Below are 26,819 nucleotides of genomic sequence, written 5' to 3' on the forward strand. Positions count from 1 at the left end.
TAAAAATAGGTATTAATCCCTCCGTCCCACAAAGTTTGTCCAGTTTGACTCGACACAAGCTCTAAGAATTGTTTGACTTTGTATTATATGGAAGTATGTAATGGAATAAGGGTCTCACATTGAAGAGATTGAGAGTGTATTTAATTAGGGGTGTGCATTCGGGTTTCGGTTCGGTTTTTTGTCAAAACTGAACTAAAACCGAAAAATCGAATTTAGTTCAAAATCCAAACCGAACCCGAAAAATCGAAACCAAAAAACCGAAAACCGAACTTAAAAAATCGAAAAACCTGAACAAAACAGAAAAACCCGAAAAAAATAAATATAATATTAATATATATATATGTGTGTGTGTGATTTATTTTATTTTATATATACTAATAGAATATTTATATATAATATAAAAATAATAATACATATAATATATATTATATAGTAGAATTTATTAAAAGAATATACTATATGTTATATATAATATATTAAATTAATAGAATATATATATAATTCGGTTTTTAGATTTTTTTTCTTCGCCCGAATCGAACCGAACCGAAAAACCGAACCGAATTTCAAAATTTCGGTTTGGTTCAGTTCGGATATTCGGTTTCCGGTTTTTTTGCTCACCCCTATATTTAATGTCTATTTTTGGTAGATTCCAAGTGGGACAACTTTGTGGGGCGGACGAAAATGGTAAAATAGGATAAATTTTGTGGGACGGGGGGAGTACTATTAAGTTATACAGTTATTTTATTATTAAATATAGTAATTTAATTATGTAGTGTATTAACTAATATTATTGTAATCAAGAGATAATATAAATCAATGACTTTTTTTCCTAAAATGGCAGTGTTACAAAATCTCCAAAATTATATAGAATAACTAATTATAAAATTATATCTTAAAAATAAAACTAAATAAGAAGTTATTATGCATATACAGAGTACAGAAATCATGTAAATTTATCCTTCTCATTTTATTAGGATTTTGCACCATTAATGATATTTAATCCTTTTTATTGATAAAATGAATATAAATTTAAAGGTATGATGTCTCTGATGTCATAAATTTTAGATTAGCATCTATTTAAAGGTGTTATGATAAATTCAGAATCTAAAATTTATGTCTTTAACTAATCATTACTCATTACATAAAACACATTTTCTTTGAATTTAGCAAGATCCCCTAATTCTCAAAAACATAAAGCAAAATAAAAACAAAAGTGGGAAATGGTTCGTGGTCATTGACAGCAAGAAAAGACAACCTATAAATGCTCGAAAACAAAAGGTTATCGCATCGCATCGCATCGCATCGCATCATACAAGCTTCATCTTCATTTTTTCTACCTCCCACAAAAAAGTAAACAATAAAAACAGCATTATACTAACACTGGTCCGTACACATACATCTACATAAACACAAAAGCTCCCAAACAAATGAACTCTCTCTCTCTCTCTCTCTCTCTCATACAAACAGCCAGCCAGCCAGCCTATACAGTTCTTTTATGGAGTTATGCTCAGCAAAGAACACACGATGAAGAGAGCTAAATCTCTCCACTGACTCTGTTTCACCACCACGCTTCTTTTTTTCTTCTCTGTTTCGGTCTCTTAAGCTCCAATTCTCTAATTAGGCATTTCCAATTTCCCACCGCACTAACGGAAATTAGGTCTGAATCCTCCATTTCCGGCGTAATGCGGAGCTGAAAAAGGAGTAGATATGTTCAAGCCGGTGCGATGGTGGAGCGACAAGAACAGAATCAAAGCTGTTTTCAAGCTGCAGTTTCATGCATCTCAGGTATATATATTCACAAAGACCCGATTTTTATGTCTCTTTTTTGGATTTTGTGATAACACATTGAAGCATTCTTCATTGACTGAACATGTTTGGTGTGGATAGACTTGGAAAGAAACACAATGCAGTTATAATTATGTATCACATTATCTAGTTTGAGATTAGCTTTGCATAGCATTTCCTATGAAAATGGTATAGAGAGAGGGGGAGAATTAAGCATTGTGTGAAATTGATCAGGTGACACAGGTTGGAGGGGATGGATTGATGGTATCCGTTGTTCCCGGTGACACTGGAAAGCCCTCTTCGAAATCGGACAAGGCAGCAGTTCGAGATGGGGGCTGTGTGTGGGAGAATCCAGTCTATGAGACTGTCAAGTTCAATCGGGATCCGAAATCTGGGAGGATTCAGCAAAAGATATATTACTTCATCTTAGGCACGGTACTGTAGCTTGCTGAGGAAGATGGCTTTTTGTGTTTCTTTGCTTTTGTTGAGATGATTCGCTGCTGAGACCGTGCTTTCTTGATGTTTTTTGTAGGGTTCATCGAGGACAGGAGCTGTTGGAGAGGCTTCCATTGATCTTTCGAGTTATGCCGAGGCAAGCAAGACCTCTTTAGCGTCTATCCCACTCAAGAACTCAAATTGTGAAGCCGTGCTTCATGTGAGTTCCCCTTTTTATCGAGCATTCGTGTAATTCTTGAATTGCATTTTCTATGAGTTGGTTGAGGGATCCTTTTCCTTCCCTTTTTTTTAGGTTGTGTTTTCTTGACTGATTGCTGATCTGATAAAGATGTCTCAACAGGTATCTATCCAGAGGGTTCATGATCAAAGGTAGTGATGAATATTGTTCTTTTTGCTCAAGTTTCATGTATCGGTTCTCGTATTTATTCGAGAATAATACTCTGTTATACTTGATTGATTGACTTTCTACACAGGGAGATTGAAGAGAATGAGATTGCAAGTTTGCATTGTCAGGATCATGATGTTGATGGAACAATCAGAAGCAATTTTGTTGAAGTAATCTCGTGTTCTCTACAACTACTTCCCTTTACGGCATTTGCTTTGGGTGGTACATATCTTAGACTGATAAGAATACTATAATGGGATTGAGCAATTTTGAAGTTGTTTGATCATTCAAATACTCAATCCTATGAGTGTTTTCAATCTAATATATTGCCCAAAGTGAAAGTGTTTAGTGATGAGTACTCATGTAGAGTAATTCTCTTGATGTTCTTGTTAAACAGAATGAACCATCTAATAAGGCTGAATTTGAGACAGCACTCCGGGCTTCTAGTGGATCGGACATCACCCTGTCGAGCTCTGGGAGCAGCTCTGGGCTAGAAACACCTTGGGAGATGCAGATGAAGACCGAGCCTGTTGAGTACTTGTCGTCTTCGATGAATTTGGGGCCAAAATCTGACACGCCCTCCCCAGTGCACAAAGAGCACCGGAGTTCGTGGGAGCGGGTGAGGGACTCTGCCCCCAGTGACTCTCCAACTGCCTTAAAGGAAACTTTTCTAGACGAGGAGGCTCCGGATGTTCTGATCAAGAAGCTGAAAGCCGAAGTTGCTGTGCTGTCGAGACAGGCTGACATGTCCGAGTTAGAGCTGCAGGCGCTACGGAAGCAGATTGGGAAAGAGAGCAAAAGAGGGCAGGATCATTGGAGAGAAGTTGTTTGCTTGAAACAAGAAAGAGATGCTTTCATGGAAGAATGTGAGCTGCTCAGAGGCAAAACTAAGGGTAATTTCCTCTTTGATGGAGTGGATTCACAGACGGTAGTTGATGAACTCAGGCAAGAACTGAGTTACGCAAAAGAGTTGAACACGAACCTTCGTGTTCAGCTCCAGAAGACTCAAGAGTCGAACTCTGAACTGATTCTTGCAGTGAGAGACCTTGAGGAAATGCTGGAGGAGATGGATGGAGAATCGAGACAAGTGGCAGTCGTTTGTCAGCTCAACAACACCGATGATGATGAGGATGATGAGGATCAGAAGGCGCTGGAGGATATTGTGAAACAGCACGGTGAAGCTGAGGGAACGTCTGTTCTAGAACAAGAGATAATCGAGCTGCAAAATGAAATAGAATTCTACAAGAGGGATAAAGACGAGCTGGAAATGCAGATGGAGCAGCTAGCCCTTGATTATGAGGTCATGAAGCAGGCTAATCATGACATGGCGTGTAGGCTCGAGCAGAGCCAGATCCACGAGCAGCTCAAGATGCAGTACGAATGCTCGTCTCCCGACACCAATGCTGATGAACTCGGTGCCTGCATTGAGAAGCTGGAGCACGAATTGCAGAGTCGTACAAAGGAGTATGAATCCTCACTTCTCAGAATAAGTGAACTTCAAGGCCATGTTGCAAGCCTAGAGAAGGAAGTTGAGAAGCAGGCACGTGGTTTTGAAGCCGATGTGGAAGCTCTCACACGCTCCAAAGTCGAGCAGGAGAAGAGAGCAATAAAGGCTGAGGAAACACTGAAGCAGATGAGGTGGAAAAACGCCAATGCAGCAGAGCGGCTGCAGGATGAGTTCAGGAAGCTTTCTGTGCAGATGGCCTCGACATTTGAGGCCAATGAGAAGTTGGCCACCAAGGCTCTGGCGGAGGCAAATGAGCTCCGTGTGGACAAGGCTCGTCTTGAGGAAATGCTCCGTAGGATTGCTGAAGAGCACCAGTCAGTTGAAGGAAATTACGAGGCTCGATTGCGAGAAGTTACAGTCCAAGTTACCACGATGAGCAACCAAATAGAGAGGCTGCAATCAGATATACATGACCGAGGCATTCAGCTGGAACGCCACAAAGAGATTGCTGGAAAAACGGAGAGACTCCTCTCGAATGAAATCTCAATGCTCAAAGAGGAGATTGAAGAACAGATTGCCAAGAACAAGATCCTGTTAGAGGAGAAGGGGAGTTTGAAAGATGTGGTGCACGAGCTCGAGAGAATGAAAATGTCGATCAAGGAAATGGAGTTGCTTGTGGAGCAAGGGAACGACGAAAAGGTTGAACTCGAGAGCAAAGTCATGGTTATGAAGATGGAGGCTGAAGAGTTGGAAAAAGAATTGAACAGACTGAGGTCTCTAGCGAAAGAAAAAGAACAGACAACAGGGAATCTGCAGTCGGAGCTGGATTCTCTTCGAGCTCAATGTATGGAATTGAAAGATTCTCTATCAGTTAATGAGGTGGAGAAAGAGGGTTTGACGAAGCAAGTTTTGCAGTTGAGAAGTGAGCTCAAGAAGAAGGAAGATGCATACAAAATCATGGAGAGGAAAACTAGGGATGGCAGTGGTAGAGCAACAGCTGCCGATGCAGTAAAAACTGGTCCAAAGACGAGCAAGCCCATTCCTCGTAGATCCAAGGAGGCTTCAAATCTCAAGGAGAAAATAAAGTTGCTTGAGGTAAGTAGTCTGCACTTGTTATGAGTCTTATCAAATTATTGGATGTATTCATATGCATATATTGATCTCCATTACTGTTTTCAACAGTGTGAAATCAATTTGAAGGAGACTGCTCTTGAAAAATCAGCTCATGCATTTTCGGAGAAAGAAAAGGTTCTTCACAAGAAAATTGAAGAGTTGGAGGAAAGACTGAATGTAAATGAAGTTGAAAAGGTTAGTTAAGTTAGTTACAAGTCGTTTGTTTATGCAGAAAATGATCTCTCTTCAAACTTTTGTTTCACAACAATTTCATTAATGAATATGCTGCAATGCAGCCACTTTTGGAGGATCAAGCTTCCAAGGGTAGATTGAGCGAAGAAGAAGCAGGCAACAGCTCATCAGACATTGAAGAATTGAAAAACGAAATGGGATTAGTAATGGAGAGAAACAAATCAATGGAAAAGGAATTGAAGGAGATGCACGAGAGGTATTCGGACATGAGCCTCAAGTTTGCAGAAGTTGAGGGTGAAAGACAGCAGCTTGTAATGAAACTTCGCAATCTAAAGAACACGTCTCCTTCGAAAAATATGTTTGCTTAGTGTGCCTGTTTCATAGTCAAAAACTTGTAAATTGTGAAAAATTTGTTGTTGGTTCATTAGAAATAAGATGTAACATACATTTCAAGATTGATCTATACCGTGTAGAGGACGCATTCGGACACAATTCTTTCATTCTTTTTTTGTTGTCTTGTACTATTATATAGCCATAGCTATTGATTTTGGAGTCATTTTTTTGGTTAAAAGTCGATTGTTGCACATCACGATTGGTTTTGGTCAAAATAGTTTTTATGTTTTTGCACAAATCACACATAAATAAAGAAGATATATTAAGATAAAAGCTACTTTTATCCTTTGAATTAATAATTCATTTGTAACAAAATCAATGAAAGAGATGAAATTGGTTGCTGCACTAGTTAAGGTTTGGTTAAAGATTTACAATTATGCATCAGCAAAACTGCATCTGTTATGCATCTCAAAATTCAACTTGTAACAATTTATGGTATTATCTCTTCCAAAATCAAATAACCAAAAACTAAAATTTGTATCTACATGTTAAATAAACGCAAAATTTTCTATTATTTCCACAAAATAAAACTATCTTCCAACAAACCACATTGCCCTCGTGAAAATAACATGCAACTGAAGATGGAATGAAACTATCCGTCGAAGTCTGTCACCTAATATTATAATTTCATATTAGGTTTTCTGTCAAATACACAACTACTACTCAACCAAATAAAGTTAAAGATGTAGGATTGTAATTTACTACTCATGTCCGAAATGCTTTATGTGCAAAGAGAAAGCACGACAAGATAGACTTACCGTGTCTCCTTCAATATCAATAGTCTCCAACATTCTCCTCACACGGCCAGGTTCATTAGCAGAAGTTGGGTTTCAGAAAAATCAAGTAAGGATGCATCATACGGAGCAAGATGGCGAAGACTAACAGTAAGCCATAACCTCACCTCCAGCGCTGGCATCCTTTGCTTCCAAGTTAGCTCATCTTTTCAACAACACCTGCTGTGTCACGTATAATGTATTACAACTAAATTCGTTTCATGCCATTAAAGAATTATGTCTGTCATCTTGTCAAAAAAAAAAACTATTGTTCTACCTGGATGCAATTCAGATGGCCATAGAGACATGTGAGATGAACAGTAACGTCATCTGATACTGGTTCATCAATGATACCATAATATTATCTGAAAATGCACATAAGTTCAGAGAGTTAGTATAGAATGTTTGCTCTGTTGGCTAAACTCAGACTAGCGGTCACTAGCCATCCATTAGTTTTGATCTTACTGAATAAAAACAATTCACCAAAAATATGCAGACAACATAAAACAAGATATTTTATTAACATGCACATTTCACAGGAATCCAGCAAGTAAAAGAACTCCAATAGATTTGCAAAGGAACTGAAACAGTTACCAACATACAAGCAGCCCAAGTTACGTTGACACTAAGACACCAACCATACTAAAAGTCTTGTTTATTAGATTAGCAAGACCAGAATCTGTAATTTAGCACACATGCAGATTAGGGACTTGCATATGATAAGCCACAATTTTCTCAGGCCCTCATCACTAAACACAATGATACATTTAAATTCTCCTGATTAAATACAAACCAACCAATAGTACGGAAACTGGCGTTCAAAGTGACTAACAGAGATTAAAGTGCTTAGATTGCTTATAACATGCTATCAGATATGAACAAAAAACAATGTGCCTTGCACTGCTTTATGTATGCCAATGAGGTTATTGAGTATTGTTGTCAGCTTTCCAAATTTCATTTGATTTACTAGTAGTACCTGATTATATGTAACCCAAAATCCTAACAGTTTTTTGTTAATAAATACCATACTGAATCAAAACTAGGATGGGTCTATTGTACACCTTAGAGTGTAAGAAACTTACAGCTTGAACAATGCCCAGGTACACTATCATTTGAATACATCAGCACTACACACCATTAAAGCCAGCAGTCACTAGAGCTGATTCTCTGGGCTTGACTTGCCACAGCCCCATATTCAGCACTCGATGTCAGCAACATCATCAACATCACTAGGTGTTCCGGATTAACACTGCTCTTTGGAATTTTCACTTTACGATGATAAGAAAAGGGTAAGACTGAAAAGAAACACCAATCACCAATAATCTTTGCACGAGCAAAGTCCATCTTTGAAATGATGAAATCTATTTGCATCCCTCAAGATAATCTCACGTCCAGTAATCTTCGAGATTAATTCAATAGCCGTATGACAATCTCCACAAACCCTCAGGTTTTTCATAACTCAAATAGGTACCCCTTCAGGTAATTTTAAAAGTCCAAACACCACAGCCAACTTTTCACTGTGATGTGTTAAGTTTTGTGCCTTTTCTTCCTCTTCCACATCATGGAGGGAAAAGGCTCCATCAGGGCTATATCCAGCTTCCCTTAACATTCCACTTAGCTTCTCCCACGTTCTAATAATCAACATATGTTCAGGGTGTGGTGTGCTCTGTCCACCAGTAAACATATGCACTTCTCTGTCCACCTCAATCCAACTACAACCAGGTGATTTGCTAACCTTCCTACACTTCATCTTCTTCCTCAGCGTAGCAACATCGCCCCATCTACCTTTTGACGCATAAATATTTGATAATAGGACAAAAGGACCAGCATTTTTGGGTTCGAGTTGGACAAGCTTCTTCGCGGCAACTTCTGCAAGAGCAGAATTCATATGGTTCCTACATGTACCCATCAGAGAACCCCAAACAATGGCATCTGCCTCTACAGTCATTTCATTTATCAAATCATAAGCCTCATTCAATTGGCCAGCTCGCCCAAGCATATCAACCATGCAAGCATAGTGCGCAGTGGTTGGCTCAATCTTATATTTTGACTTCATGGACTCAAATATTTCTTTCCCTTCCTTCGCTTTTCCACTGTAACTGCAACCAGATAGAATTCCGATGAATTTTATATCATCTGCTTGGATACCTGATGAATACATTTCTCTGAACACTTGTAGCGCCTCATCTCCTAAACCACGTTGGGCATAACCTGTAATAAGAGAGTTCCACATCACTATATCCTTGCAAGAAGATCTATCAAATACTACTTTCGCCTTGACAACATCACCACATTTCATATACATAGTCATCAAAGTAGATGACAAATATACATCATCGGCAAACTTGGACCTTACTACTTGGGCATGTATCTGTTTACCATGATCCAGAGTGGCACAAACTGAAAGAATACTGATTAGTGATGGGAAATGTGACTTAACTCCCCCGCTCTGCATCAGAGGAAGCAGACAAAGTGCTTCTAATTCAAATCCTTTCCTCTCATAAATCTTAATCATAGCCTCCCAGGTCGCATTATCATTTTCCCTCATCAGGTCAAAAACTTTCCTTGCTCTAGAAACTTCTCCATTCTCTCCCAACCCAATAATCATTGCATTGCAAGCAACAACTGATCTGATTGGCATAGCCTTGAAAAGCTCCCAGGCACCCTCAGTCCTCGCACATTGAATGTAGCCAATAAGCATTGGGTCCAAGTTACCTCATTTCTTTCAGGCATGACCTCAAAGAGTTTCCTAGCGATATCTGCTTTCCCATTCTGTACATAACCTGAAATCATCGTTGTCCAAGAAACTATGTTTTTCTGCATCATGCAATCAAATATCTCCTGTGCCTCATCCAACTGACCTTTTGAGCATAGCCCTCCTATCATAGTAGTTTTGGCGACAACATCCTTCACAGGCATCAGATCATAAATTATTTTAGCATCATCAATCCTGCCTTCACGGATCAGCCCATTCAACACTACTGTCCACGATATAACATTCTTCATTGGCATCCGCCAAAATAATGCCTCCGCCTCCGAAACCAAACCTTCTTCCACATACCCTCTAACCATTGCAGCCCATGTTATGACATTTCTTTCTCTTTTAGGCATTAGATCAAATACTTCTCTAGCTTTCTTTACCACCCTATTCTTAATGTACCCAGAAATCAAGCCATTCCAAGAAACTGTATTCTTTTCTGGCATTGCATCAAACAAGCATTGTGCTTCATTCGGCTGGCAGTACTGAAAGTAGCCAGATATTATAGAGTTCCATGAGGCAATACTTTTTTGTGGAGTTCGATCAAACAACTTTCGTGTCATTTCAATTTCACCCAGGCGGACATAATAACTGATTTGAGAAGCAGTTGGCATGTCATTGCAAGAACAATATCCTCGGCATCTAATTCTGAAGCACTGCAGTGACTAAAAAAGGGTCAGCTGTTCAACTTCAAAATTACATTTTAACTGTAGTTTAAAATAACAACATATAAATGTAATTCTACACTATTTTTCCCCTTTTCATCATAGATTTTCAGTCCATAGACATGTTATGAAACTTCTTCATCCTATCCAATGAATTTTATGAATCGTAGAATGCAACAGATAGATGAAACATTGATGTAATGGCTATGCAAAATAGATTCTCTTTTCCTTTTAGTAAAGCTAAGCCCCTCTTAACATGATACTGCATTGCCAGTTTTTTATGCAATCGTTCAATTCTCATGAAAATAACTCATAAGAGTTACCAAATATACTTAATTACTAGATCACGTACCTTTCTGATATGTGATTCGGCGGCAGAGGAGCAACAAAAGGATTGGAGGCTTAAAAAGAGAAAGGGAATTGTGTCCAGTTTAGACGAAGCAGTGGCAATTTTGATCAGCTGCTTAAGCACCACAGCAGTCGCCATCCCTCGCTGCAGTCTCTGCTATGTTACTTGAGTGAGTTGAATCTTGTGATGTTTTCTATCCATAGCTATATGAGAAATTCAGTATCTGCAGTATAAATATTATAGAATCAGTATTTGGTTGTAAAATTTAAATAAATGTTTTAAGTAAAACAGAGTGGTCATGGCCACCCTCCGCCCAGTACTGTGTGTGAGATTTGAAGAAGACGTTAGGTTGAAGGAGTAATCATTGGGCTTATTTGTATTGGGCTATTAATTTTTTCTATTGTTAGGCTTGCTTTGGCACCCAAGTCCAATTTTCCAACCTCCGATTTCCAAAAAATTTTAGTATATTTTTAATCTTGAAACATGATTAAAATTAATTAGCACTAAAAATTAATTGGATTAAATAGGAATTAGCAAGCTACTGATAACTTGAATCTAGCATACATTCTTAAGCTAATAGTAATAATTATTAAATTTATTACTACTATATAGGAATGAATACTGTCTAAGAACTCTTCTTGTTAATGCTTATAGTTACAATTAATATATTACTCCCAAACAATTAAGAAGGGATTCAACTTTAAATGCTACAAATAATCTGACATTATATGTCAAAAATATAAAGTATCAAAAGACGATATACACGAAGTGATATGGCCCAAGGATTATATATATATAGACCTGCCTATTTTCATATTAATAACAACTCTTACAATTCATGATTAAATGAATAGTTTTATTGGATTGATTTAGAGATTTATATACAGTATATTGTCGTCGGTCACAGCAAAAAAACATAGTTGGCGTCACATAACTTCACAATTAGTTTAGTGTGCCAATGTATATTTGTTTTCGGATTTATAAAGCAAAGGGAGTTTGTATAATTCATCAACAAGCGGATCGATTTGCCAATAATTCATTGATTTGGTTTAACAAAGGATCCTCACCAGCTCACTGCTTTACATTTTAATTATTTTTCAATTGGAATCTTCTGAATTTATGTGATGCACGTTTTAAGTTGAAATACTCAATTATTCATGTTGGCATTTTTAGCGTTACACAACATCAGCCAAAGTTAGTTAAGTTGGTTGAAGTGAAGGTGCATGAAATTGCATATGGACGTGAGCACATAGGAATGCATCTATGTGAAGTTAGTTGCACTGGATTCTATAAAAGGGATCATGCACACTTCATGATAACAATCAATAAAGTGATTACACATTTTACAAAGAGGGAGATCGAGAAAAGCAGAGCATTCTGATATTCATTGCTCAAGAAAGAGGCAAGAAAGTGTCAACCGGGAAGTGTTGCAGCTGGAGTGTTCATTCTCAGATCTCAGCTTCGGTTAGTTCGATTGCTATTGAGTTTAGCGGATAGATCGATCATATGAAGTGTTGTATAGATTGTGTAGCTCTTGGTGATTGATTGTGTTGTATCCTCTCATAAACTTCATCAATAAGAATCTCTAGAATCCTCCCGTGGATGTAGATCTTTTATGGATCGAACCACGTAAACCGATTGTGTCGTTGCTTGTTTTCTTTTCTTGGCGTTTTTCTGTCGCGTGTGATTGAAGAACTTGGATACATTGTTACAAATTGGCGCCGTCTGTGGGAACTAGTGAACAGCAATGGCCGCTACACGATTTGATTTCGAGAAGTTTAATGGTAAAAATGACTTTGGGCTATGGAAAGTCAAGATGAAGGCCATGCTTATTCAGCAAGGCCTTTGGGAGGCGATGAAGTACCAGAAATCAGAGAAGGATACGGATACTGAAGACAAAGATGAAATCAAGAAACAAGATCTGATGGAGAGAGCTCATAGTGCGATCATGCTGAGCCTTGGAGATCGTGTGCTCAGAGAAGTGTGCAAGGAGAAAACCCCATCTGATGTATGGAGCAAGCTGGAGTCGATTTATATGACTAAATCCCTTGCAAACAGATTGTTCTTGAAACAAAGACTCTACTCTATCAAGTTTCTTGAAGGAAAAGGCATCATGGATCAGCTAGATGAATTTATGAAAGCTGTGGATGACCTCGAATCTGTGGATGGAGATTTGAAGGATGAGGATAAGGCCATCATGTTATTAAACGCTCTGCCTAAAAGTTTTGATCAACTTAAGGATGCAATATTATATGGAAGGGACTCTTCACTGACATATGAAGAGGTCCTTACTGCGTTGAAGGCAAAAGAATTCCAGAAAACTTCCAATCCTAGGCCAACAGATCAAGCAGGTGAAGCCATGATAGTCAAACCCTCTGATAAAAGGGCTGCCAAGAAGAAATGGAACAAGAAAGCAAACTTTGGGAAGAAAGAAGAGAAAGAGACTAGATCTTGTTTCTATTGTAAGAAGCCTGGACATCTGAAGATAAACTGCCATTCTTGGAAGAAGAAGAAAGCAGAAGAAATGGAAAGAGTCAACACGGCTGATGTTGCTCAGGAGATGGAGATGGCTCATGCTCTCAACATTGCAGATGAAGACATAAATGAGAAGTGGATTTTGGATAGTGCTTGCAGTTTTCATATGTGCCCGAAGTATGAATGGTTTCACAATTTAAAGAGATCTGATGGATCAGTGTTGCTTGGTAATAACCAAGTCTGCAAGGTGAGAGGAATGGGGGACATCAAGATCAGATTAGAGGATGGTTCTCTCAGAATTCTGACAGAGGTTAGGTTCATTCCTGATATTAAGAGAAATCTAATTTCGCTGGGAGCACTTGAAGCAAAAGGATGCTCCTTCTCTTCATCTGATGGAGAGCTGAAGGTGAAAAAGGGATCTCAAATAATGCTTCTTGCCAAGAGAGTGAACAGCCTATACTATTTGCAGGCAGAAGTGATAATCAATCAAGCTAATGCAGTTCAGATGCAAGATGCAAATATATGGCATCTCAGATTGGGGCATGTTTCAATTGATGGTGTAAATCAATTGATAAAGGATGGGGTGATAAAGGCAAACAGAAAACTCAACTCAAGGGAATGTGAGATATGTGTGCTAGCCAAAAGCAAGAAGTTAGCATACTCATCTGGTAAACACACTTCAAAGTCAGTGTTGGACTATGCACACTGTGATATATGGGGGCCTGCTCAGACTCCTTCAATAGGTGGAGGTAGATATTTCCTATCTATAGTGGATGACTACTCCAGAAAACTATGGCTATATATCATGAAAGAAAAATCAGAAGCATTCATCAGGTTTACAGAATGGTGCAGAGAGGTTGAGGTGGAAAAAGGTTCTACACTGAAATGTTTGAGAACGGATAACGGATTGGAGTTTCTTTCTCACCAATTTGAAGATTTTTGCAAGATGAAGGGAATTAAAAGGCATAGAACTGTTCCAAACAATCCTCAACAAAATGGTGTAGCTGAAAGAGTGAATAGAACCATCCTTGAGAGAGTGAGATGCATGCTAATATCATCGGGGTTGTCACATAGGTTCTGGGGTGAGGCTGCTTCAACTGCTGTCACACTAATAAACAAATGCCCCACATCAGCAATCAACCTTGAAACTCCAGACTACAGGTGGTATGGACATCATGGAGATTATAACATCTTGAAGCCTTTTGGATGCAGGGCCTACTCACATATAAGGCAAGGGAAGCTGCAACCAAGAGCAATAAAATGTGTGATGCTTGGCTACCAGAAAGGAGTGAAAGGATATAGATTGTGGTCTCAAGAGGATGGAAATCAGAAGATAGTTATTAGTAGAGATGTGATATTCAGAGAGTTAGAGATGCCTTACAAAGAACAAAAGGAATCTACAAGATCGATTGGCTCTGATGATCAAATTGAGGTGGAGTTTCTGAGCACAGATCAGAATCTTGTGCAAGGTGAGGAGTCAGAATCTCCTGATACAGAACAACACGATCAGGGCCCAGATGAAGATGAGGAACAGAACATGGATGAAGGTGGAGCATCTTCAGAAAATCTCCATGATTACATGCTTGCAAGGGATAGGCAGAGAAGATCAAATATCAGAAAACCAGCAAGGTACAGCAATGCTAGCCTTGTCTACTATGCATTTTGTGCAGCTGAAGATATTGAGTCCAGTGAACCAAGCACCTATAAAGAGGCTATCAAATCCAGAGAAAAAGACAAGTGGATCAAGGCAATGCAAGAGGAAATAGATTCACTACTTAAGAATAAGACATGGATACTAGTTACCAGAAAGAGATTGCAGAAACTTATTGGGTGTAAGTGGATCTTTAAGAAGAAGATAGAGGCTTCAGAGGGAGATAGAATAAGATATAAGGCTAGGCTAGTAGCTAAAGGTTATAATCAGAGAGAGGGCATCGATTATAATGAAATATTCTCTCCGGTGGTGAAGCATAGCTCAATAAGAATGCTTATGGCATTGGTTGCAAAGAATGACTGGGAGCTACATCAGTTGGATGTTAAAACAGCTTTCCTACATGGAGAGCTTGAGGAAAGTATATTCATGGAGCAGCCTGAGGGATTTGTGAAAGCTGGAGATGAAGATAAGGTATGCCTACTCAAAAGAAGTATCTATGGTCTCAAACAGTCCAGCCGGCAATGGAACTTGCAGTTTGACCAGCATATGAGGATGATTGGTTTTGAAAGCTCAAGTTATGATAGCTGTGTATACATTAAGAAGAAGGATGGCAGATTAGTAGCATTCTTGCTCTTATATGTCGATGATATGCTTGTCACAGGATCAGACATTAATGAGATTGAAAGAGTGAAACATGATCTGAAGTGCAGATTTGAAATGAAGGATTTGGGGGAGGCTAAAAGGATTCTAGGAATTGATATCATTAGAGATAGAAGAAGAAGGCTGCTGTGGTTGAGTCAGCAGAGCTATATTGATAAGCTGATTCAGAAATATCAGATGAATGAATCCAGGATTGTGTCAACTCCATTGGGACAACAATTTCAACTCAGTGCTGATCAGGGGCCCAAAACTGCTGAGGAGCTGAAAGAGATGAAAAGCATACCATACGCAAGCATAATTGGGAGTGTGATGTATGTGATGATCTGCACCAGACCAGATCTTGCTCATGCTGTGAGTGTCACAAGTAGATATATGAGTAACCCGGGAAAGATTCACTGGCAGGCACTGAAATGGTTGCTAAGATATCTGAGGGGGAGCTCTGGATATGGGATTTTGTACAGAGGTTTTGGAGATCAGACTAAGGAGGTTGTGGAGGGATTCTGTGATTCAGATTATGCTTCCAACAAAGACAATAGGAAGTCTCAAACCGGGTACATATTTACAATGTTTGGTTCTGCAATATCTTGGAAATCAAACTTGCAATCTGTGGTGGCATTATCCACCACCGAGGCTGAGTATATAGCACTCACAGATGCGGTGAAAGAAAGCTTTTGGATCAGAGGTATGATGGAGGATCTCGGTGAAAAGCAAACAAAGATGGCTGTGAATTGTGATAGCAGCAGCGCGATATGCTTGTCCAAGCATCAAACATTCCATGAACGAAGTAAGCACATTGACGTGCGTTTACATTTCATTAGAGATGAGATCAAGAAGGGAATGATTGAAGTAAGGAAGATAGCCACGGAACACAATCCAGCGGATGCCTTAACAAAGATAATACCAGCTTCCAAGTTCGCTTATTGTTTGGAGTTGGTGAATGTAATGAAGAGGTGAAGAAAGCGGGGTTTGGAGGATTATGACAGAGAGCATTGATGTTGGAAACGAGGTGGAGATTTGTTGGCATTTTTAGCGTTACACAACATCAGCCAAAGTTAGTTAAGTTGGTTGAAGTGAAGGTGCATGAAATTGCATATGGACGTGAGCACATAGGAATGCATCTATGTGAAGTTAGTTGCACTGGATTCTATAAAAGGGATCATGCACACTTCATGATAACAATCAATAAAGTGATTACACATTTTACAAAGAGGGAGATCGAGAAAAGCAGAGCATTCTGATATTCATTGCTCAAGAAAGAGGCAAGAAAGTGTCAACCGGGAAGTGTTGCAGCTGGAGTGTTCATTCTCAGATCTCAGCTTCGGTTAGTTCGATTGCTATTGAGTTTAGCGGATAGATCGATCATATGAAGTGTTGTATAGATTGTGTAGCTCTTGGTGATTGATTGTGTTGTATCCTCTCATAAACTTCATCAATAAGAATCTCTAGAATCCTCCCGTGGATGTAGATCTTTTATGGATCGAACCACGTAAACCGATTGTGTCGTTGCTTGTTTTCTTTTCTTGGCGTTTTTCTGTCGCGTGTGATTGAAGAACTTGGATACATTGTTACAATTCACTCCAATAATCTTGCAGCATTTCATTTTTGACACGTTCGCTTCTATTTCACATTTTCAAGCATGCATCTTTATTAATATCGCACCATGGGGAATTTAAGAATAATGCATTATTTCAATTTTGTACTATTTCTTACCTATGCCTTAATTTTTTTAGTGTGCGTGTTTGAATAAATTTTCCAACCTTCTCAAATACGATGAATAAATTTGGCCATTTTCTTCAAATGTCGTTGGATCAAATTTCCGCCCACATATTTATACCTTAAACCAGAGCATAATTATTATAATTGTGACATTCACGCCACAAATTGTAACCCTTTTACAAGAATGGAGTTCATGTACATACACTCCAAAAAAAACATGATTTGTTTCAAAAAATGCTCAATTCCTCAACAACAAAAAAAGAGGAAAAAAATTGATTTGTCACTCTCTTCCCATAAATCTAAAAAATATGAGCTACACATACATATAATTTACAATTTTTTGTTAAGCATAGCATACGTTATCACTAGAGCCATAATCAAGGCTTGATCTACCTGAGGTTCTACAACTAATGTTAGCACATCATCTCCCAATGCAACTCCACCTGCTGTTTGCTTTCCTATTACCTATACATTCATCAAAAATTATCTCAATCTTGCACCAATAACAATCAACTTGAGGCATAAAATTCACATAATTAACCACATTCAAATTAATTAATTACTCACCTCTGCCAACACTCGCCCCTCGTAATCCATAATCTTAAACATCAATTTCCTTTGAAATCCCAAAATCTTCAAGATTGATGTAACGTTATTACATCTCAAAACAGCATGGCAAGAAACAAATTCACTTGCAAAAACTTTCCACTTTTTCTTCACTTTGAACCATGCCCCCTCCCTATCAACCTTTGAGTTATTCCATTTTCGCCCTTCCCACCTTTTGAAAAACACTAGTTTCTGCAAAAACATACAAGAGCTACACAAAATTAATAAACATTATTGCATTACAACCAATAGGTCAAGAGTTCGAGGCCCCAAATATACGTATACATGAATAGTACCTTTCTTCTAATGGAGAAGAGCACTTGGCCATGCAAGTTCATGAGTAGGGTTTCCGTGGTAGACTTTGTTTGGTAATTATCGACACGAAACACGACATCGCCTTTGGAGTTGAAGACGGTGCAGCCATTGCCATTGATCACAAGGGATTTCATCCAAACGGTGAAGATCTCTCTCTTTGACGAATAGTACTCATCATCATCAAAGCAACCCTCAATCATCGATCTTTTCGGGTATACCTTAGCCATTAAACTCGCCTTCTAAATGGCTTGGCTGACCTTAACACACTCAAATAGGGTTATAAATATGATGACTGGATTTTATGTTTTTTTCAAATATATTTTTATATATTTAAAAAAAAACAAGAATACGTGTGCAGGTAACCTCTCCAAGAAAGGCCAGATTAATTGGAAGAGGAAGCAGCTGCTGAATATTTTGACTCTGTTAAATTTATTACTAATATCTGCACGTTTGAGTTGTGCTAATGCCAGTTTGTCATCATTTGAAGCCTGCTTCTATACACTATTAAATTATGTGTATCATTTTTATAAACCTTGTTAAGTCAATCATTTATTTTTTGGCACAAGGTTGTTGGGAAGATATAATTTTATCTGTAGTTATGTTTTATATATCTAATGATATTAAACAAATATCACAAAATGAAGAGGAAAGAATAATTTTTATTTAGAGTAAACTACATATTTAGTACCTCAATTTTAGATTGGTGTGAAACGCAAAATTCAAACTTTAAAAATATCACTTTTGCACTTTTTGGATTTTTAGTCCAAAGTATCCTTCAACTCTTAAGGGGCATTTTAGTCTGTGATGAGAGTGCCTCTGCTTTCTTTTCTAAATTTACAGAGAAATAGAATAAAATTTGTGTACAATAAATTAAATCAATCCTAATATAAGGATAATTTAATTTATTTGAATTTCTCTTTCATCAATAAAGCAAAATTCCCATTAAGGTCTAGAGGGTAATTTGGATAAAAAAAAGTCTAAAAAGTGTAAAAGTTTATTCAATAATATTAAAATTTGAGTACCGCGTTTAATACATCCGAAGTTTAGGTACTAAATTTTTTATTTTGATGATGAAACATGCATGTCAATAAGTCGGTAATACGGTTCCCTCTAAGGGTTCATACCACCTAAATGGTTACCGAGGAGATGTGTTTTTATTAATTTGATAAAAATAATTATTTTTGCAGAATACGAAATAGTTACTCAATTACTAGTCCTGATCAGACATAATTAATTAATCTCAATTTATGTCACTATTAGCAAAACTAATTAAGTAGCTAGGCGTTGCTATAAATTGCGAATTTAAAAATGATTGTCAACCACATAACGTGCATTATTATATTTCGCTCTATATGATGTAATAAAGTTATATAAGTTGCCACTCAATTTCTATATATATGCCATTCATTTTTCAGTCAGGGTTTGATTCACTATTTTCACACGAAAATTACTCTCGACGAATGAAAATATTACACACATGATAAGTATTCATATCATTAAAGCATTTCTTATTAATTGATGGTGGTGTATAATAAATTGCTTAATTTTCAAAATTTCACACGGATAAATTAAGCTGATTTGCTATTAGTATATATATAGCGCAAGACAAAAGAGTAACACGCGCTAGGCTAGATCATGATTTCTTCTCAATATTTTGATTAAGTGAGAGTCTGATTTAGTTTAGTACTTATATTGCAAGTTGCTCTTATGTCTCTATAATTTAGTTCGAGTTGTTTAATTAAGTGCATTATTTTTAAGTTTATAAAAGAATATTCTCTCCGTTCGTGATATATTATTTAATTTTTATTATTTTATCTATGTTCGAGTTTTAAGAATTATTGAGAAAAATGAATGGAAATAATTAATGAAATTTGTATAACACTTCCAGTTTATATATTAATTTTACATAAAATTTGAGTAATGGAAGTTAATGAAATATGGAACTGAACTCCAAAAAGGAGAAGTATAATATGATATAGATATATTATACTTTGACGACAAACTATAAGAAAATATGAGATATTGTTCGCGGACAAGAAAGTATATACAGTTCAGCCCCTACCATAATTTTTTTCTGCGTCCGCCACTGCATTCTGTAAACTATTTACATCAAATCATGCTTATCTAATCTTATGAATGCATGTCGTTTGGCATTTTTCATGGACATCAAAAAAATCAAGGCTAGCATGTAGCCAATGAAAGGAAATGAGCTAGAATTACATTAATATGGGTTAAGTAATTATTGTTGGGCTATAATTATATTAGTCCATAAGCCCAACAATCATGGAACCCTAGTGACTCTTCATTTATTTAATGGTTATTTATTCTTCATCGTGGAGGATGAGAAACATCGTAAAAGTAGAGAGAAAATACGTAAAGCTTTGTAGAGAGAATTCCTAGCTTTCTTCTATATAACAATTGTACCGGGATAGTTCCTACATCGGATTGGATTGCACGTGGACCTCGATAGTAGTGGATTCAACTTGCATGATTCAATCAATCGAAGAATACAACACAACAAGTAAGATTTAGTTCCGTTGTGTTTTACATGCTCAACTTGCAATATGATTATGAATCTAGATCTTTATGCTTGTATGTTATTTTCTTTGTGCTCATTAGATGAATACAAAGACTAATAGTCAATATTTTACTCCTATCTAGATAGTCATTAAACCAATGTTAGGCGAAGTAATCCAAGTTCAAATCAAATCAAATCAAATGTAGAATTAATCAGTCAGAGATGAAGTTCTATCAATATAAGACATGCAATTAATGGTACATGATTCCCATCGCAAGCACATGATGTACCACTCTAAATAAATATATTTATATGTCTTGGTATATCCAAATGTCGATGTGGTCGATAACGACTTATTTCTTTCGCTAATCGTTTCAAATTAAGTAGTAGTTGTTGATCTAAGATATGTGCTCATTAATTTAGCTAATAATCATCTCCGGTTATTCTAAATTCTAATTATTGTTTTAATTAATTAGGCCGTGACTAACAACGCCTTTTTATTCTGCTGATTTCACCTTTCTTAGCGTGTTAATTAAATTGTAAACAACCAAAGTTCAACAAAATAAAAATGAATCATTATACTAATAAATTAGATCATTTATAATCGATTCTCAACGCTTAGATATATTGTTGCAAATTAACTTGACCCAATTTTTTGAAATATGTGATCAGTGATGTCTATATCTTTTAAATCATAGTAGTGGTAATTTCTCTCTTATTTTTCTAGCTAATTTTAGAGATGAGTTTTAGATATAGTAGTAAATTGAGAACTTTTGAAGACTATTATTCGAACTATTCTCATATATTGTCGATTTATCATCAAACTATGAAATTAATGGCATGGAAGGCCCTCAATCTATTTTGAGTAACGTTGAATTTACGTCTAAATTTGAGCTCCAAATTTCCCAAAGAATAAGATAAAAGAACTTAACATATCACTAATCAGAAGGTTGAGTTTGTTGAAACTTGAAACATTTGAAATCATTAAGTCTAATTTGCAATTAATAGCATATATTGAACGGTCAATTGAGATTTGATTTATATCATTATCTTATGCTATATGATTAATAGGTTTAGTTAATTTGTCGGCAATAGTCCTCATCAATTAATTTTGTAAGAATTCTTATATGATGGGGCATGCATATATACCAATAAAAAATAAATGTTGAACAAGCTTTGACCCTTAATTCATTATTAGGTACAATATGTTTGGCCCTTATATTTATGTACGGATTTGGCTCACCAAAGATGTTTAAGGGCATAAATTTAGTATTTGAAGAGGCAATGAGTTCACTCCATTTTCAACATTTGCTGTGATTTTATTAAGTATTAAATAAAGTTGTCGTACATGATAAAGGGGCTTTGAACACGTCTATTATAATTGTGGTTCAAGGACTGGATTTTATATATATAAAGGGAAATATTTAATTTAGTCCAAGTAATTTCCATTTATTCAAAATATTTCAATTAACGGCATTACTCAAAACAAGTTTTCTGAATTTCTGTTAGGTCCCTCAAAAAAATTGTGTTCTGATCCTTCAAATTTTAAAATTTGTCATTCGGTCCAACAAAGTTACAAGAAAAGCATGGCTTAGTTATAGTACTTCATCCGTCCCAAAAAATTTATCACTTATTTTCATTTTTGTCCATCTCAAAAAATTTACCACCTTTCATTTTTACTATTTTTGTAGTTGACTCATTCTCACTTACATTTTTAATATATTACACTACCTTTTTCAACTTAGTTTCTATTATAATATTATTATTTATTAAAACTTGTGCCATATCAAATGGTGAAGTTCACTTTCATGTGGTGAAGTTCTTGTATTGTTATTTATGGAGGGGGAAAGTGCAATTCACTTTCATGTGGTGAAGTTCTTGTATTGTTTGACCACCATATAAAGTTTGTAATGAATTTAACTAAGCAAAATCACACTATATTTTTCTATTGGATGTTGTGTTTTGTGGTGAGAAAGTGACTCAGATTTTTTTACATATTATTGCAAGATTTTAAATCACTTCGAAACTCACAAGATTTACTTGCAGTATATGATGTTCAGAGTTCAGTGTACCAAAGTTACTACCAGTCTAATTTTCCTCTTTTTTTCTATTCATTAATTTAAATATTGTAATTTTAGTTTAATTTTGCAGTTTATTCCATTCAATTAGAATTTATAATATTTTTCTATCATTTAATTCCACTTTTATTAGCTAATTATTAGTATTCTTAGGATTGATGAATCTAAAGTTAGGATATGACATTTTTTTTTGAATTTCCAAATTTTAAAAATAAATTAAGGTTATATCATACTATAGCAAATAATAACAATATTTTTTTATAGAAATTAATTTAAATATCGATGTTATTGTGATATATATACATATGGAGACATGGACTAGATATCTTGTACACAGAATTGTAGGACACAGAATTTGATCAGTTGTACACAGTCATAACAGAATTAAACTATCAAAACATACTATGCTACAAAATTGATTCCCTATTCTACGAAAATGCAGGTAAAGATCAAAACTATCATTTTCTACCTAATTAGACAGTGTATGGATTGATTATATCCAATCAAACTCATCTCCTATATACATGCCTTAATTAATCAATTAATAATCACAATTTCCCACTAATCAAGCCGTAGAGTGTTGCAAGTGCCATCACAAGCGATCGATCTGCACGCGCCTCAACAGTTAATCTCAACACATCATCTCCCAAAACAACCCCTTTGCAGATTGCTTTCGTGTAGCCTGAAATTATTAAAAATATGTTAAATCTTCAGTAGCAAATTACATCGCCTTTGCTTAATCATTATTCAACACATATTTAATTATTTAATTAACTAACCTCAGTCAAAATCTGCCCGGAAAAGTCTGTGATCTTCAGATTTGATTTCCCTTCAAATCCTGTGATTGTGTAACTGCTTTCATCACACCCCACTGAAACTTGGCACGAATTATCCCTTCTCAAAATCCCGCCATTTCGCCTTACTCGTATGTACGGTTTCCCCATTCTCACGACTGAATCGATCCATTTGAATCCCTCCCAACGTCCAAACCCCAATTTCTGCGAAAATCCAAAATCAATTGTCTCAGCACAAATTCACAAATCAATACTAGTATATAAATTAACAACCGAAATCGAGTTTCGAATTACTGGTGCGGAATTGGGGTTGCCGGAGCTGAGAACGGCGACCGGAATCACACCAATACAGATAGAACTCGTCAGAGGTGAAGAGGGAATGGGAGAAGAGTATTGCATTAATTTCTGAATGAATTACAAATTGAAGAAGCTACAGATTATAAAGCTATGAGCTAGTTAACTACTTGAATTGGCAGTTATAACTAACTCGTTCCTAACTAATCTTCATGCCACGTGTCAATCTTCTCTCAGCTTCCCTCGAGTGTACACGTGTCATTTCAGCTTGTCTTCGGCAGCTCGTCTTCGGCAGCTCGTCTTCGTCTTTTACGTGTTATTTCAGCTCGTCTTCGGCAGCTCGTCTTCGGCAGCTCGTCTTTGGCAGCTCGTCTTCGGCTTTTATTCTACTAATCTCATTTCCATGCATCAAATCTCCCCCCCTTCAATTAACCTTGTCCTCAAGGTTGAAAATGAGGGAATTTCTCCTGAATATCATGCAAAAACTCCCAAGTTGCGTCTTCGGGAAAGGAATTGGCCCAATGAATTAGCACTTGCGTAGCTGGATGATTTCCCCTCTTAACCAAGCGACGATCCAAGATTCTGACAGGTTCCAAAAAAGTCGAGTTTCCAATGACCGGTAAGGTGCCATGTAGTTGAGAAAGTGGTCCAGCCTTCTTCTTTAACTGAGAGACATGAAATACCGGGTGAATTCGAGCATCCGGTGGTAGAGCAAGTTTATATGCCACCTCGCCGAACTTGTCTATCACCTTGAAAGGACCAAAGTAGCGTGGACTAAGTTTGTGAAATTGTCTATCACGGAGAGTATTTTGTCTGTAAGGTTGGAGTTTCAAATAAACCCAATCACCAAGAACAAACTTGCGGTCCGAACGATGCTTGTCATGTTGTTGCTTCATCCTGTGTTGCGCTCGACCCAAATGAAATTTTAAAACATCCATCATAGCTTCTCTAGCGACCAGGCTTTCATCTACATCATGCACAGTCGAATCCCCCTTAAAGTAAGGAATATGCAACGGGGGAGGGTATCCATAAAGAGCTTCAAAAGGTGTTGTACCAATAGCCGTGTGGAAGGAAGTGTTGTACCAAAATTCTGCAAGACTAAGCCATTTGCTCCAAGTCGTAGGCTGATCTCCACACATACAACGAAGGTAAGTCTCCAAGCAACGGTTGACAACTTCGGTCTGACCATCAGATTGAGGATGGTAGGCAGTCGACATGTGAAGTTCCACGCCTTGTAACTTGAAGAAATCGGACCAGAATTTGCTCAGAAAAATCTTGTCTCGATCACTGATTAGTATAACTGGGAGACCATGGAGTTTGAACACATAATCCAAGAAAGCTTGAGCAACTGTGAGGGCTGAATAAGGATGAGTAAGCGGCATGAAGTGTGCATATTTAGTTAACCGATCCACCACTACTAATATAGTAGATTTCCCCTGTGACAGTGGGAGTCCCTCAATAAAATCAAGACTTACTTGCGACCAAGCTGCTTCGGGAATGGGTATGGGTTGAAGTAACCCTGGTGATGCACTATTGTCATACTTAAAGCGTTGACAAATATCACATTCTCTGATAAAATTCCGGATCTGCTTCTCCATGTTAGCCCAATAGAATAAAGAGGATAATCGTTTATAGGTGGCAAGAACACCTGAGTGACCTCCAGAGCTTGAGTTATGAAATAACTGAATGATTTTCAAGCGCAAAGCTTCATCTTTTCCCACTACTAAACGGCCTTTTCTTCTTAATTGATTTCCCAGCCATGAAAATTTAGAAGTGGACTTGGGATTCTGTTTGAGCTCAGTGATGACTGATTGTAGATCTGGATCAGACTCCCAAGAAGCTTGAATTAAGGGATAGATATCAGTAGCCACAGTGGTGATAGCCATACAAAAAATTTCAGATGAGTGTACTCTAGATAAGGCATCAGCAACCTTATTCTCTACCCCCTTCTTGTAAGTGATTTCAAAATCGAAAGCCATCAATTTAGAGAGCCAATTTAGTTGCCCCGGAGTGGAGAGTTTCTGTTTTAACAAATGACTCAGTGTCTTATGATCCGTTCTAACTTCAAAAGGCATGTGGCTCAAATAATGGCTCCAATGTGTCACAGCAAAAACAATCGCCAATAGTTCTTTATCATATACTGAAAGTCCTCTGTTTTTGGGAGATAAAGCCTTGCTAATGAAAGCAATAGGATGGTTATTCTGCATTAGAACAGCTCCAATGCCGTAGCTGCAAGCATCAGTCTCCACTACAAAAGGTGAAGAAAAGTCAGGTAATGCCAAAACAGGTGGAGAAATCATAGCCTTTTTTAGATTCAAGAAAGCCTCCTCAGCTGTAGAATCCCAATGGAAAGCATCCTTTCGGAGTAGATCAGTAAGTGGTTTACAAATAACTCCATAATTTTTAACAAATTTTCTGTAATATCCTGTTAGACCAAGGAAGCCTCGCAATTGTGAAATATCAGAGGGAATAGGCCAAGTTTGCATCGCCTGCACTTTCTTAGGGTCTGTAGAAACCCCAGCTTCTGATATGATGTGTCCCAGATATTCAATCTGCCTCTTAGCAAATTCACATTTGCTAGCTTTAGCAAAGAGAGAATTTTCATGGAGCTTCTGAAAGACCTTCTCAAGATGGATCAAATGGGAGTCAATATCCTTGCTATACACCAATATATCATCAAAGAAAACGAGCACAAATTTCCTTAAGAACGGCCTGAAAATGTCATTCATTAGACTTTGAAATGTAGCAGGAGCATTTGTGAGTCCAAAAGGCATAACAGCAAATTCATAGTGTCCATCATGAGTTTTAAAAGCTGTTTTAGGTATATCTTGTGCTTCCATTCTAATTTGGTGATAGCCCGCCCGCAGATCTATCTTAGAAAAGAGTGTTGCACCCCTCAGTTCCTCTAAAAGTTCATCAATAAGAGGGATGGGGTATTTGTCCTTGATAGTAAGTTTATTCAATCGCCTATAATCCACACACATTCTCCAAGTTCCATCTTTCTTTTTAACAAGCACCACTGGTGAAGAAAAGGGACTTGAACTTGGTTGGATGAAGCCTTGATGCAGTAAGTCAGTCACCTGCTTCTCAATTATATTTTTCTGTAAGGCTGAATGTCTGTAAGGTCTGGAATGGACTGGTGTAGCTCCAGGTATTAGAGAGATTCGATGGTTATGCGATCTCAGAGGAGGTAAGGTGGTAGGTTCAGCAAATACTGACTGATGAGTCTCCAGAAATTGCTGAATAGAGTCAGAATGGTTAAGTTGGTCTTCCATATTCCCTTGCACCGTAAACAACTCAGGGGAATCTGCACCATTTATCTGAATACAGTAAAGCTTGACCCCTTCATTGTAGCTAAGAATTTTGTTCATTTCTTTCTCAGATGCAGCCTGGACC

General features: G+C 37.2%; 2 protein-coding genes, 1 long non-coding RNA gene and 1 pseudogene across 5 annotated transcripts; 2 read left to right on the top strand and 2 right to left on the bottom strand.

Annotated features, from left to right (window-relative positions):
• Window positions 1-1,310: 1,310 nt before the first annotated feature.
• LOC121772373 (centrosomal protein of 83 kDa-like) lies at window positions 1,311-5,870 on the top strand. 2 transcript variants are annotated; one of them, XM_042169451.1, is made up of 8 exons: window positions 1,311-1,785; window positions 2,020-2,220; window positions 2,318-2,440; window positions 2,582-2,610; window positions 2,715-2,796; window positions 3,024-5,168; window positions 5,256-5,381; window positions 5,483-5,870. In XM_042169451.1, the coding sequence occupies exons 1-8, from the start codon at window positions 1,708-1,710 to the stop codon at window positions 5,744-5,746; spliced, it is 3,048 nt and encodes a 1,015-aa protein (XP_042025385.1). In that variant the 5' UTR covers window positions 1,311-1,707; the 3' UTR covers window positions 5,747-5,870. The 2 variants fall into 2 exon arrangements, with proteins under 2 accessions (XP_042025385.1, XP_042025386.1); XM_042169452.1 differs by lacking the exons at window positions 1,311-1,785; window positions 2,020-2,220 and having other exon boundaries at window positions 2,354-2,440; window positions 2,534-2,610.
• Window positions 5,871-6,619: 749 nt separating this feature from the next.
• LOC121771468 lies at window positions 6,620-8,497 on the top strand. Of its 2 annotated transcripts, XR_006044046.1 has the most exons (4): window positions 6,620-6,743; window positions 7,645-7,833; window positions 8,198-8,266; window positions 8,358-8,497. It is a non-coding gene; the product is annotated as an uncharacterized LOC121771468 (long non-coding RNA). The 2 variants fall into 2 exon arrangements; XR_006044045.1 differs by having other exon boundaries at window positions 7,645-8,266.
• On the bottom strand, window positions 7,857-10,678 carry LOC121771467 (annotated as a pseudogene).
• Window positions 10,679-17,148: 6,470 nt separating this feature from the next.
• Window positions 17,149-17,966, bottom strand: LOC121770229 (protein LURP-one-related 3-like). Its single transcript, XM_042167000.1, has 3 exons — window positions 17,721-17,966; window positions 17,386-17,616; window positions 17,149-17,283 (listed from the first exon to the last, which is right to left on the bottom strand). The coding sequence occupies exons 1-3, from the start codon at window positions 17,964-17,966 to the stop codon at window positions 17,149-17,151; spliced, it is 612 nt and encodes a 203-aa protein (XP_042022934.1).
• Window positions 17,967-26,819: the final 8,853 nt, after the last annotated feature.

This window comes from Salvia splendens, chromosome 16 (genome assembly GCF_004379255.2).
Source record: "Salvia splendens isolate huo1 chromosome 16, SspV2, whole genome shotgun sequence".
In the NCBI taxonomy this organism is placed as follows: Eukaryota; Viridiplantae; Streptophyta; class Magnoliopsida; order Lamiales; family Lamiaceae; genus Salvia; species Salvia splendens.